This window comes from Corythoichthys intestinalis, chromosome 17 (genome assembly GCF_030265065.1).
Source record: "Corythoichthys intestinalis isolate RoL2023-P3 chromosome 17, ASM3026506v1, whole genome shotgun sequence".
Lineage (NCBI taxonomy): Eukaryota > Metazoa > Chordata > Actinopteri > Syngnathiformes > Syngnathidae > Corythoichthys > Corythoichthys intestinalis.
In genome coordinates, this window is record NC_080411.1 from 7,799,474 (window position 1) to 7,814,949 (window position 15,476).

Here is a 15,476-nt window from a genome sequence, read left to right on the forward strand (position 1 = left end):
AAAGGAAAGAATGAATGGGGCCATGTATCCAGAGATTTTGAGTGAAAATCTCCTTCCATCAGCACGGGCATTGAAGATGAGATGTGGCTGGGTCTTTCAGCATGACAATGATCCCAAACACACAGCCAGGGCAACAAAGGAGTGGCTTCGTAAGAAGGTTTTCAAGGTCCTGGAGTGGCCTAGCCAGTGTCCAGATCTCAACCCCATAGAAAATCTGTGAAGGGAGTTGACTATCCGTGTTGCCCAACGACATCCCCAAAACATCACTGCTCTAGAGGAGATCTGCATGGAGGAATGGGCCAAAATACCAGCAACAGTGTGTGAAAAGCTTGTGAAGAGTTACAGAAAACATTTGGCCTCCGTTATTGCCAACAAAGGGTACATAACAAAGTATTGAGATGAACTTTTGGTATTGACCAAATACTTATTTTCCACCATGATTTGCAAATAAATTCTTTAAAAATCAAACAATGTGATTTTCTGTTTTTTTCCCCACATTCTGTCTCTCATGGTTGAGGTTTACCCATGTTGACAATTACAAGCCTAATATTTTCAAGTGGGAGAACTTGTTCAATTAGTGGTTGACTAAATACTTATTTGCCCCACTGTATAGCATTTTCCTCCCAATGTAAATGTTGTTCATTTAGCAAAGGATGCCTGTTTCCCACATTAGTTGATGGAAAAAAACAATATCTGGCCCATTTGTCTAACTGCCCAAACGTTTTTATTTTATTTTATTTTTTTTGCTGTAATGGGCTAAATAAAAATCTCTGTAAACATTTAAGAAGTGTCATTAATGGTGAGGTGGCACATTCACATAACGTCCGTGTTTCTATGTGCCTAATAACAGTGTTTCCAAACCAGTTTGCAGTGAAAGATGGTCAAGTGTGCCGCAGGAAAATATCTGCAAAAAAGTCATACACTGTAATATTCTGAGAGAAAAGTCGTAATGTTACAAGATTAAAGTGGTAATATTACGATAATTAAGTCATACATTGAAATATTACAAGATTAAAATGGTTTTGTTTCTTATTTTTACGTAGCGTGCACTGGAAGTTGTTTGGTTTCACGGGTTTCAATTTTTGGTGATGTCAGGTCTATGTGCACACAAAACTGATTTAGACGTACTATTAGAAGATTGAAGTGATTTTAGGAGAAAAAAGTGGTAAAAATCGAGATATATTATTTTTAAATAACGTGAACTCAAAATACATTGAAATACATTTTTGTTTCTTTGATTCCTATGGATAAAAACATTGGTGAGAATTACTTTATACAGGTTGTCCCGAGGTTACGACGTACTTGACTGACGCGATTACGACGCGGGAGTCTCGTCCGCCATTTTGTCTCCATTAGTTTTTTTTTTAGTTGAATAAACAGTACCTAACTGTACCTAACAGAATCTTATTTTTCACGTTACTTTAAGAACATGACTCGTTCTGTCCTCAATAAACGGGAAGTTGTTCAGCTTGACAGACAGCAAACAAAGCAATTGTGCTTTTTGAAGCTTTTTACTTCCTTCGCTTTTGACAATTTGTGAAGCTAAAAGAAAAAAAAAGTGTCTTATATTAAAGATCTCCTAATCGATCGGCGATCACGTCATTTTCAAAGTATCGGAATCGGCAAAAAAATATCGGACATGCCTTTTTTTAATATAAATATATTTTTTAATTAAATCGTTTTCTAATTGTATTTCACGTTAAAGACAAAATGTCTTACACTCATCCAGAGTCTTTAGTTTTGGCTTAATGTAGGACTTTCAAATTTATCGCATTAACGGCGGTATTAAATTTTTTTAAAATTGGAGAGGAGGTATATTAGAATTGTTTTTCGGCCAGCACCACTTTAAGTAATGTAAAAAGACGTCAATGTTGTAAAGGTGGGGAACACACCACTAATTTTGCAACTGAAAGTCCGACCTGCATCAGAGTTAGCATAACATTAAACTGTGTGAACTTGCTAACCTGTAAAACTCCAGTAGAAAGCTGCTTAGAAATGTGTCTTCCTGTACTTTTTCTACTGTTAACGTGAATCCAACTGTGCATTTTGTGCATTTATTTCCTAATTAAAATGCATGCATTTTCTATCTCTTATCATTAAAAAAAAAAAAAATCACTTTGCAGCCAATGCACATTTTTTTACCCCAAAAAAAACAAAAACCACTGTAAATTTCCTTTATATGAAACAAGAATTTTGAAAAATGACTTTCTCCCATTAAAATAATTTTATTAACTTTAGTTACTCTAGTAACTTTTTTTCATTTTTACGTAGGAACCAGCTATATTTGAGAAATGTACCCAATCTGTTTGGTCTTATTAATGTCCCGTCCCCAGCCAAAAGTGTACATGCAGGTTATGCTGTTAGAGCGTCCCTACCAATGTTGAGACCAAACCTACCCCTTGCATTTAATACTAGAGAATCATTGTCCCAGCATCCCCGTATGAATTGCTTTAAAAGTTGTTTTTCCAATTCTCCAGCAGAAATTCCTCCTCTCATATGTGTTGTATTTAGCAATACTTGAAGGCGTTGAAGATATAATTTTTGTTATAATTCTTAACACTAAAATTAAGGAACAGTATAACAAAAAATAGTTTCTTCAAGTACATCTTCCGAATTGATGCACGATTTATTTGTTTGTTTGTCTATTGTCTTTATAATTGTTAAGTAAATTGCCGGCTTTGTGTTCAAGTAGTATCTGTCTCTGGTTCCTTCTTTTTTTTCTTACCACTCCCGAACCTAGAACTAGTCCAGTAGCCCACATCACCCTCTGCCTAACAGCATAGGTGCTACACATGCCTTTTTTTAATATATATATATCTATATATTTTTTTTTTAAATAAATCGCTTTCTAATTGTATTTAACGTTACAGACATAATATGTTACAATCATCCAGAGTCTTTAGTTTAGGCTTAAGGTAGGGTTATCAAATGTATCCCGTTTACGGCGGTAATTATTTTTTATTTTTTTTTAATTTATCACGTTACAATATTCAATGCAATTAATGCATGCGCTGCACGGCCCACTCACGCATTGTCGCACTCAATCTGTAATGGCGCCGTTTTACCTACATACAGTATAGAACTAAAAGAGTGAATTTTGGCAGCCATTGGAGCCTATTCTTAATTGGCTGAAGCCTTACAATCCCTCTCCCTACAATTAGAAACATTGTGGGAAGCAATGTGGGAAGAAAGGTTATAATTGATCTTTTTCTTAACACCCTATGTTACTTCCCAACGCAGAGAAGGTATATCAATTGGTACCACTACGCACAGTCATGGGTACACTTCCCATCATGCATTTGGGCAAAATAGATGGCTACAGTATCATTTACTGAAAGCTCAACAAATACACTAGATGGCAATATTTAGTCACAATATACAAAGTCACATTTATCCTTTAAGAATTACAAGTCTTTCTATCCGTGGATCCCTCTCACAGAAAGAATGTTAATAATGTAAATGCCATCTTGAGGATTTATTGTCATAATAAACAAATACAGTACTTATGTACTGTATGTTGAATGTATATATTCGTCCGAGTTTTATTCATTTTTTTCTTAATGCATTGCCAAAATGTATATGATCGGGAAAAATTATCGGGAATGATTGGAATTGAATCGGGAGCAAAAAAAAGAAATTGGATCGGGAAATATCGGGATCGGCAGATACTCAAACTAAAACGATCGGGATCGGATCGGGAGCAAAAAAATATGATCGGAACAACGCTATTTAATACTCTTTGTCAATTACTAAATTCATTGTATTTTTACTTCCGGAATTAGTGTTGTAAATGGTGAGTACCGGTTAACTTTTATTTGAAAATGCAGTTCCTGTTTAGCGCTGTTTGCTTGATATTGAAAGTACAACAGCAAAGAGTTTGACATGGAGTTGTTACGGCTATGTCACTTGCCTACTACTCAATTTGCACACAGTGCCTCTTCTAAAGACATCGTTAACGTGTTGTGTCTTGACTGGACTGACTGGAAAATAACAATCGACACGTTGGAAACTCATTGCGGGGGAACGTACTGTCATGCCAAAACCGATAAATAACACTCTTGTTTTGTTTGGCAGCCATTTCCTTTTCTGTGGGAACAGAGGCGGGGACTTACTGGAAAAATCTCCATGGAAAGCAAGGGGCGTTAAATTCGAAACATACGATTGGTCAAGAGTAATTGACCGACAGAGTAAGTGGCGAATTAGAACGCGCGGTTGCTGGGTTTTAAACAGATCTATATAACCAAAAGATACTGTGATGGAGTAGAGTTTGTGCATCCGGATTTTGTGAGATCTGGTGACGCAGCGCGACTAGCTATTACGACACAAGCTTCCTTGACGGGAAATGGGTGGTCCCAACACACAGACAAACCAAGTAGCGCAGATTTGACCCTCAAGATGGCACGTACACAATTTGTTTTGAGACTAACTCGACTCAGACGACATTAATTATAGGATAACACATGGACTAAAACCGAAACAAAATTGGTAAGTCATAAGATCTTCCTTCTCAGACTGCGAAAACAAAATGGCGTTAGATGGATGATGGGGTGAGGCGATTTCAAAACTAACACTTTTGTTGGAATTTCTCTGTATTTATTCTCGTTATGTTACTTTTGAACATTTGAGACCAAAACTAAGAACCCATAACATGCGTTTATGAAGTGTTTTCGAATACGTCATCAGTTGTACTAATATTTGCAAGTGTTGCTGAGGTTGTAAGGCGTAAAAAAATGGGCAAAATGAATATTTGAGTTTTTCTTTGACAGCCCTCTATAACCATGATGTCGACGAGAAGGATCCAGCTGTTGGTACTAGCATATTTGGCTTCTGTTTCTTACTCTTCAGGTATGTGCGGTTTAAATTCAAATTATTGTGCTGTGTATGTCACCATGCTGTGAACACGATGTGACCTTTTGCCAGACATTGGCAATTCTCATGAAAAACTTGACTGTTATTGAGGACCAGACCAACAATAACTTATTATTTTTCTGTATTGGTTAGTTTCACCGGCCACTTTATTCGGTACATCTGCCCAGTACTGGGTTGGACTTATTGTTGCCTTCACAACTACCTTAAGAGTGATGCTTTTGTATACATACCCATCATGTGAAAATTGGTTGCTCAAAAAGAAATCTAAATATTCAAATCACAACTTTCTTAGAACTGTGATAATAGCGATAATCATGTTTAAACACATAAAATGACAGCTCATACGTAGGGCTGTCCCAAACAATTATTTTTCTCCCAATTAGTCTGCAGACTTTAAAAATTAGTCAACTAGTCTAATAAATTTTTGTTGACGATTATTAATTCACAAAAACATTTTGGAACACTAACATTCTTTACTAAAGTACAAATAAACACATAAATAATAATAGTAAATCAAATGCTGATGGCATTAACTAGTGCAAAAGAATGGAATGTGAACAGATTAAGAACACTGTGACTTCACCTTTCCAACAGATTCAAAACAATTAGTTCTCTTTTTGTGGTATGTCTATATTGGTCTCAGACTTAGAGTGAGCACCAGCAGAGAAGATAAATAAATGTCACGCATCACTGGTGTGAAGTACGTATAAGAAATTAATGATGCACGTTGATATGATGCTACGATGGAGTATTAGGGTCAAATAAATAAAAAAATAACAAGATTAAAGTCGTAATATTGAAAAGTCGCGTTATTATGTAGGGGTAGTATAGCTGTGAGGCGCTACGCACTTTACATACATGTACATTTGCTGAGAGCTACGACATAGCATTAGTATAAATTCTATTGATTATAATTTGATGTGGATGAAGCAAAATAATGAATGATTTCCTTATTTGTAAAACCATTCTAAAACACAAGGTGCTTTCAATATTGTTGATTTTAAGGTAGGCGGCAACGTGCTACGTAAATAGCTGCTTATTCAGTTACACTAATACTCTGTCCTACGACCCACATAAAGGCAACTTCAATAAAAAAATGTCGTTATATGGACTTACGATCCGCCAGCTTGTTGTCTCCTGTCGCCTTCCAAAATTGTACCTGGGTGACGGCGCTTCAGGTGTTCATTTACGCCCGACGTGCTGCCGTGGTATGCAAGCTTTGGTTTACAGTGTACTCCTTTGTTTCGTTAAAAGACGTCAATGCTTTGGTCAGTGTGGTGCGCTTTTTTGGCTTTGTGCCGCTTTCCCCACTTGAATCCCGATCGTCCGCCATTCTCAACTTTCCACGCATATTTATATATGACGGAAAACACTCAGGTGACTTGAAGTTCCGCTCTGAGAACCCCAGTTTAGCCAACTTTAAAAATTGTCCGAACATGTCAAAATTGTCCGAAATGCATGTGTGATACATCATTGGAAAGCTTAAAATCTCAATTTTCTGGGGGAACTAAAATTTTGAATTAAAGACGCCTCGATTTTAACGAGATATTATCGCATACTTACTTTGTTTCGATTCAAAATCTCCATGTAGCATGTATCACCGAGTGTCAAGACACAGCTGTGAATGGCCACAGTCGGATTTTTAAAATTTTATAGGTGAAACATGGTGATATAACAAGGGCCGCGATGCAGAAATCGCAGTCAACAAGGAGTGGTTGAGATTTTCTTTTTCATATAGTTACCCTTTTAAATGTTATTTTACAATTTTTTTTTGTTTGGATCGATTATGTATCATCTAACATATCGGGGGAAATGCGACAGTAACAAAAAAAATAAAAATAAGCGATAGTTATGAGGTAGATGTCCGTGACTTTTTTACAGACGACAAATTTTTCATTGTGATTTGTGTCATTTGTTTAAAAGTTTAAAATATGCGAGTGAATAATTTTTTAAAGTCGTTTATTTTATTTATTTTTTACTAAAATTTAGACATCAATTAATTTCTAAGCTAAAAATGACAGACATTTTGAATAATAAATATAATTACTTACCTTCTTTTTATGGCTAGGTTGAAACAATAGCGGTTGCACGACCTCTGTAAACAAGGGTTTTCAGGGTAAAACGGACAAATTAAAAATAATTCGGAGGCTTAGTGCGCCATGAATCTGCTATGGCAGCATATAGACATATTGTACTATCAAGCACAACAGTTCTTTTGGCTTAAAATACAGCAGTTTATTTTAAGGAGGGGTGCAAGAGCAGAGCAGTTTATTTTAAAGAGGGGTGCAAGAGCAGAAACTGCTTTTTCAGCCTTGTCTGTGTTTTCCGCCAAATACAGTACTGTGCAAAAGTTTTAGGCAGGACACCTGCCTAAAACCTTTGCACAGTACTGTATATATATATATATTTTTTAAATTATTAAATTTATTAGGATCATGGAAGCTTCCACTTGGGGAAAATATATACATACAGTATATCCTGTATATACATAATATAATAAAAGTATACAGTACTGTGCAAAAGTTTTAGGCAGGTGTCCTGCCTAAAACTTTTGCACAGTACTGTATATTTTTAACCCTTTATTAACCGTTGATGGGATGAGGTGCTTGTCGATGCATCTACGTCATGGATGACGTTGACTACGTCGATTAGTTGGGACAGCTCTATTCATATGCGCTACCATTTTGGAACAAATTTGACGTCTGTTATACCCAAGCTCCTTTGTGCTAGAGGTAACTTACAGACTGTCAGCCAGGATGTCAAAATGCCACAGAAGGCTGCAGGCTTATCAGTTTTGCTCAGACTCACAGTTTGAGCTGAGCCAAGAGATAATGTCTTCATTGTGAGTCTGCGAGATGAAATATCGCCTCAAAAAAAGCAACCAAGTAATCAATGTGAACGTTTATTGTACACACAAAATTATGTTACACACTTTTACATATCAACGACAAATACTGTGATTTTTGTGCTGTCTTTGTGATAGGTTACATCGTCAGCAGTAACTTTTAGCGCACAGCACATAAACGCTGATAAACAGCGAACACAGTTATAAAGAAGCAAAAATAATACTGTAGATACACTCTTGAAATTACTATACCTCTCCTGGTGATTCACGTTTTTTCACTTTTTTTTTAAATCCATCTTGGACATTGATGAAGGCTGTTTCACATTTTTGAACCGTGTCATCATCCACAGTCTAAAGAAAGAATAAAATCTAAAGGATTTGTAAAACTGTGGCAGAGCATAGTCGTCAGAGGTGGGTAGAGTAGCCAAAAATAAAAGTAAAAAGTATGGCTTAGTAAAAGTAACGTATTTTTCGGACTTTAAGTCGCAGTTTTTTTTCATAGTTTGGCTGGGGGTGCGACTTATACTCAGGCGCGACTTATGTGTGAAATTATTAACACATTATAATATCATTTCGCATGTTTTTTGTGTGTTTTTGAGTGACATTGATGGTTTGGTAAACTTGTTAGCATGTTCTTTATGCTATAGTTATCTGAAAAACTCTTTAATAGCTATGTTACGTTAACATAATGCATCATATAACATCATACTGTACACTTATTCAGCATGTTGTTCTCTATTATATTTTTATTTTTATTTGCCTTTCAATATGACATATCTGTTCTATGTGTTGGATTATATCAAGTAAATTTCCCCCAAAAATGCGATTTATATATGAAGGAAAACACTCAGGTGAGTTGAAGTTCTGCTCTGAGACCTCCAATTTGGCTGAATTTCAAAATTGTCCCAAATGCATGTGTGATACATCATTGGAAAGCTTAAGATCTCAATTTTATGGGGGAAGAAAAATTTTGAACAGAAGGGCGTTTTTTGTTGTTGTTTTTTTAAATGTTTTTTAAACAGCAAAACCCTATCTGGAGGTGAGAGCATGCGAGAGAATTACAGACGCCATGACTTTAATGAGATATTATCACTTACTTACCTTGTTTCGATCCAAAAACTCCATGTAGCATGTATCACTGAGTGTTAAGACACAGCTGTGAATGGCCAAAGCTGGATTTTTTGGGGGATTTTATGGGTGAAACATGGTAATATAACAAGGGTTGCGATGCAGAAATCGCAGACATCGAGGAGTGGTTGAGATTTTTTTTCATATATTTACTGGGGGTGTCAAACGATTAAAATTTTTAATCAGTTAATTACAGCTTAAAAATTAAGTAATGGTAATTAATCGCAATTCAAACCATCTATAAAATATGCCATATTTTTCTGTAAATTATTGTTGGAATGGAAAGATAAGACATAAGATGGATATATACATTCAACATATGGTACATAAGTACTGTGCTTCTTTATTATAACAATAAATCAACAAGATGGCATTACCATATTAAAATTCTGTTCAAGCGATCCATGGATAGAAAGACTTGTAGTTCTTAAAAGACAAGTTATAGAAATTTTATATCAAAACCCCTCTTCATAATTTCGTTTTAATAAAATTTGTAAAATTTTCAATCAAAAAATAAACTAGTAGCCCGCCATTGTTGATGTCAATAATTACTTACACAATGCTCATGGGGGCTGAAGCCTATAAAAATCAGTCGCACCCAAGCCCCAGCAGAGGGCGCCAAAACTCCGAAAAACACAACAAGTACACCTTTCACTGTGCTCTCATTTTAATCTGTTTGAGAGGGGCATTTGTGCGTTAATTGTGTCAAATATTTTAATGGGATTAATTAAAAAAATAACCTTCTTTTTTTTTTTTTTTTCTTTGTTCGGATGAATTATTTATCATCTAACGTATCGGAGAAAATGCGACAGTACCAAAAAAAAAAAATGCAATTAAGCGATAATTATGAGGTAGATACCCGTGACTTTTTTACAGATGCCATTTTTTCATTGTGACGTAATTTGTTTAAAAGTTTAAAATAGGTGAGTGGATAATTTTTTAAAGTTTTTTTTCTTTTTCTTTTTAAAAACGAAATATAAGACATCAATTAATGATTCTAAGCTAAAAACGACAGACATTTTGAATAATAAATATAATTAATTACCTTCGTTTTATGGCTGGGTTGAAACAAAAGCGGTTGCGCGACGTATGTAAACGGAGGTTTTCGGGGTAAAACGAACAAATTAAAAATACTTTGGGGGCTTATTGTGCCATGAATCTGCTATGGCAGCATATAGAGAAATTGTTCTATCAAACACAACAGTTGTTTTGGCTTAAAATACAGCAGTTTCTTTTAAAGAGGAGTGCAACAGCAGAAACTGCTTTTTCAGTCTTGTCTGTGTTTTCCGCCATATGTTTTTTTCCTCTTCACTGGGCATTTTATGGCTGGTGCGACTTATACTCCGGTGCGCTTATAGTCCGAAAAATATGGTACTCTTGGAAGTACAAAAAGTTACTCAAATAAATGTAACGGAGTACATGTAATGTTTTACTACCCACCTCTGATAGTCGTATATGCAATTATTGGTTTGAGGGGTTACAAGTTTCTTACTTACGCATGACTTTGCATGAATTAACATGAGTTAAGGAATTTTGAGTCATTGATTTTTAATTTTTTTCTCTTATGCGTTATGCTAGAACTTGTTAAGATTATACATTTGCGCAACATAATAGTTTAACCTCAATTATGCAATGCATCGCAGGCTGTAATAAACTAATCCAAATCATACTGATTAGTGGCTATAAAACAGAGGATTACAGATTGAGGCCATATCCAATAATTTTCTGTTGCTTTGTATAGTCCACACTGACACAAAAGTATTTACAGACTTATTGCCTGTCTTTGAAATTGTTGTGTTTTGTAGCTAAAGATTACTTTCCTCTAATCAATTGTTGCTAATGTCTCAAATTTACTCTAATTTTATTTCAGGAGCTGAAAGGCATTTGATGGTAACGCCGCAGTCTCCATTTCTTCAGATTGGGACGAACTTCACAGCTACATGTGTGATCATTGACACAAATGAAGCCACACCCGAAGACCTGTACTGGAGTTTTTCCCAAAACATTATCCCCCAAAATCAGTACACAAAAATCAACGAATCAGCACTCAGTGTCACTATCCCTATAAACAATGAAAAGTCAGAATGGTTATTCTGCCGACGAAAGAGAAAAGACTCTGATATTTCATATAGTGAAAACAAATTCACTCAAGCGATCCTCCTAACAAAACTCTGTAAGTAACAAGTTAAAACATTTTTGCTCTTATGACATTCATATTTAGTACATGCAGTAGCAGTGCCATATTTACGACCTGTGCTAAGCTCTCAAAGCTGCAATGTTAGTTACTGTGTCCACTAGATTGACCTTCGTTGTACTTTGATATAGGAATTGACCTCTGAATGCAGTTCCCCAAACGACTATGGTGGGACAAGTGATTATTTTATAGAAACAAACACATTAATAAATGGAAGAATCTTTTTTTTTTGCTATGGATACCCTGTTATAATAATACATGGCTTGAATGGAATAATGCTAGTAGTTGACTCACAGTAGCATTGATGTAGCTAAATTTACTGTAGCTGGTCATATATTGTTCTTGCTTAAAAGAAAATATATTGAGACTAAAGATACACAATAATATCGGTCACCGGCAATATGACGTCACACAGATAATCCAGATAATAAAAAAATTTCAACCGATAATACAATCCGATAATTATATACTTCATTTAGCCTCCAAATGTGCGTAACCGAAGAATTCAGCACGCCGCCTCCTCAACCCCTCCCCTCTCTGAAGCCCCTGAGGGAGGAGGGGTTGAGGAGGCGGAGTTACATGACAAGAAGCAGTTGGATATTATGGCGGCTGTTACTAAAAAAAACGACGCTCTCGCCATCTGCGAAACATGCACCGCAGAAGTTCCACCAGGCGGAAAGAAAGCATCCTCATTCAACACCATTAACCCAGCAGCCATTTAAAACTGCATCACAAAGACTTTTGGAACGAATACGAGGATGCTGCTAGCGAGAATGCTAAAGCTATTGGAAACACAGACTCAGTTAAACTACGGGGCTAGTGACGATACAGAGTCGGGTTTTTAGGGAATGCAGCCCAAGGCAGGTGGTAAACTCGCATCTAAGGCTAAACATCGGCACCATTGGAGACCGATAGTTGGCAAGTAGCCGTCTTCCAGCGGAACCCGCCGCTCTGGCCGGTCCGGCAGGCCGCTATGACGGGGCGGGCCGAGCCCGTTTCCCCGGCGGCGGGACCTCCGGCGAACACCCCGGTTTCTTGAGAGTTCCCCCATGGCGTGCGTGACGCGAAGCATGCGCCGCCGTCCGGAGCAGAGCCAGGCCCCGAATACACCACGGCAAACCGGCCAGGGCGGGTTTGCCGTGGTTATCCGGTACGAACATAGCTGCCACCGCCGAGACGAAACACATTTTTTTACCGAAATGACCCGAGAGCCAAAGCCCTGGATAAAGAAATAATGTAGTTTATACGACCACCATTCTTCATGAAAAACATGCCAATCACATCATTTTCACCACGGACATTTGAACAAGTGATGTCCAGTAAGCAAGCTTATCATGACGGCACAGTGGTTAGATGATAATTTAAACTTGCAGAAAACGAAGTCAGCCAGTCAATAATGCATTCCGTGTGTAAAATGACGAGCGGTCAGATGACTTTGTACCGCTGTCTTTATTTTCGGCTTAACAAAACTCAGGCACAAAACAACACGCACGGGGATGCGAGCTTCAACTCTGTCCAAATAGTACTGCCGTGTTTCAGTTTAGCTGCTGTAAAGCAAATGTCATGAGTGCTGCAAATGTAAACAAAGCGCTGCAGAATGGGTACATGACATCTCATACATGACTTATTTGTCTGCTCAATTACAGTCACAGTAGATAATCAAAACTTATTGGCACTTATTAACACTTATCAATTTAAATATTCACATTCCTGTTGTAATCAAATAACAATAATATTCTGTAGCCACAAATATTATTCAAAATCTTTCCTTCTTCCAAGTTTTATTTTATTTTTTATTTTTTATTTTTAGGATTAAGTATAATAATTTATTGCTTAAAATAAGGCCGTTAAGATTATTTTCAGCTAGCTATTTTTCTTCCAAGAAATCTGAGAGAAATTCACTTGAAGCGCTGGCAGATAATTTCACTTATTTCCAATAGATTTACACTTAAAACTGACTAGTTTTAAGGAGGTGTGTTTTGCAGTTTAGTAATGTTATATATGTTAGGAATGGCTTACTTTTAAAGGCATTTTTGTGCAACTTAGGTATTTACTCTGTAAGTAATTGTTGCCAAATGTTTACCATTACACAATGTCAGACAATCTGTCATTATTTAGATGTTGGAATTGATTACTTGTTCATATTTTATGTTGAAAAAAAAGAGCAATAAATTATATTTTTGCACAGTAATATTTTCTTTTGTGTATACTTTCAAATTTTACATTAATCTTTTAATAGAATTATCGGCTTGACATTATCGGTTATCGGTTGGAATGAGGAGGAAATTATCGGTATCGGTTGAAAAATGTGTTATCGACTGCATCAACAGTGTTTGGTTCTCCAAAACACAAGTCAAAATGTTCCTTAAATGTGGGGAAAAATCCTACTTTTATGTAATTATAGTTGCCCCAGACACTACAAGTTATCTGAGGACAACTATAACAAACATTTGAAAAACTTGAATACTCAGGTAACCACAGATATGCTGATATTGAAATTTTAAGTGTTTGCAGCTCTTCAACCAAGCTTGTTGATTTAAAAGATCTCCAAAGAGCTATCTAAGGCCCTTTTCTTTCTTGCACTTTCTTACTTGAATACCAGTCATATATTTCCACCACTCTTCATACTTTCAGTGATTATTTAAAATGCCCCATTTTGTACTGTACACAACGGTTTTCTTGGTATAATAGTTACAGAATGTGTTAACTGCTCCTTTATTAAACTGCTCTAACTATGCTATTTTCATTTACCTTTAACTGACTGTGTTTCTTTCTGAATTTCAGATCCTCCAGAAAAACCTAAAAATCTGACCTGTATAGCAATTCAGGAGAAGAATTATCTATCAAAAAACCTCAAGTGCTCGTGGGAAGCAGCAAAACATAACCACAAGGATAAGCCAACAACATATAAAATACATGTTAATATCAGCGTGTAAGTACACTTCATTGCATTTCCTTGAATTGCTTATGAATGAAAATATGTTGTCTACATTTTAAACACAACAGACAAAATGACCTATTATTTGCCAAAAAAGTATTTAGTCAACCAGCAATTGTGCAAGTTCTCCTACTTGAAAAGATTAGAGAGGCCTGTAATTGTCAACATGGGTAAACAAAGAGAGACAGAATGTGAAAAAACCCCCCAGAAAATTCCATTGTTTGATTTTTAAAGAATTTATTTCCAAATTAGAGTGGAAAATAAGTATTTGATCACTTACAAACAAGCAAGATTTCTGGCTGTCAAAGAGGTCTAACTTCTTCTAACGAGGTCTAACGAGGCTCCACTCGTTACCTGTATTAATGGCACCTGTTTTAACTCATTATCGGTATAATAGAAACCTGTCCACAACCTCAGTCAGTCACACTCCAAACTCCACTATGGCCAAGACCGAAGAGCTGTCGAAGGACACCAGAGACAAAATTTTAGACTTGCACCAGACTGGGAAAGGCTGAATCTGCAATAGGTAAAACGCTTGGTGTAAAGAAATCAACTGTGGGAGCAATTATTAGAAAATGGAAGACATACAATACCACTGATAAGATCCCTCGATCTAGGGTTCTATGCAAGATCTCACCCCGTGGTGTCAAAATGATAACAAGAACGGTGAGCAAAAATCCCAGAACTATACGGCGGGACCTATTGAATGACCTACAGAGAGCTGGGACCACAGTAACAAAGGCTACAATCAGTAACACAATGTGCCGCCAGGGACTCAAATCCTGCACTGCCAGACGTGTCCCCCTGCTGAAGCCAGTACACGACCAGGCCCGTCTGCGGTTCGCTAGAGAGCATTTGGATGATCCAGAAGAGGACTGGGAAAATGTGTTATGGCCAGATGAAACCAAAATAAAACGTTTTGGTAGAAACACAGGTTCTCATGTTTGGAGGAGAAAGAATACTGAATTGCATCCGAAGAACACCATACCCACTGTGAAGCATGGGGGTGGAAACATCATGCTTTGGGGCTGTTTTTCTGCAAAGGGACCAGGACGACTGATCTGTGTAAAGGAGAGAATGAATGGGGCCATGTATCGAGAGATTTCGAGTGAAAATCTCCTTCCATCAGCAAGGGCATTGAAGATGAGACGTGGCTGGGTCTTTCAGTATGACAATGCAGGGCAACAAAGAAATGGCTTCGTAAGAAGCATTTCAAGGTCCTGGAGTGGCCTAGCCAGTCTCCAGCTCTCAACCCCATAGAAAATCTATGGAGGGAGTTGAAAGTCCGTGTTGCCCAACGACAGCCCCAAAACATCACTGCTCTAGAGGAGATCTGCATGGAGGAATGGGCCAAAATACCAGCAACAGTGTGTGCAAAACTTGTGAAGAGTTACAGAAAACGTTTGGCCTCCGTTATTGCCAACAAAGGGTACATAACAAAGTATTGAGATGAACTTTTGGTGTTGACCAAATATTTATTTTCAACCATGATTTGCAAATAA

At 36.9% G+C, this 15,476-nt stretch overlaps 1 protein-coding gene across 1 annotated transcript in view; it reads left to right on the plus strand.

Moving 5' to 3' along the window:
* The first annotated feature begins 4,317 nt into the window (after nt 1–4,317).
* Nucleotides 4,318–15,476, plus strand: part of il6st (interleukin 6 cytokine family signal transduce) — a 37,903-nt gene continuing 26,744 nt past the window's right edge. Inside the window, exons 1-4 of the mRNA XM_057818879.1 lie at nt 4,318–4,485; nt 4,767–4,845; nt 10,713–11,015; nt 13,821–13,968. Of these exons, the coding sequence (XP_057674862.1) occupies nt 4,779–4,845; nt 10,713–11,015; nt 13,821–13,968 (518 nt within the window). The 5' untranslated portion in view covers nt 4,318–4,485; nt 4,767–4,778. The remainder of the gene's footprint in view (nt 4,486–4,766; nt 4,846–10,712; nt 11,016–13,820; nt 13,969–15,476) is intronic.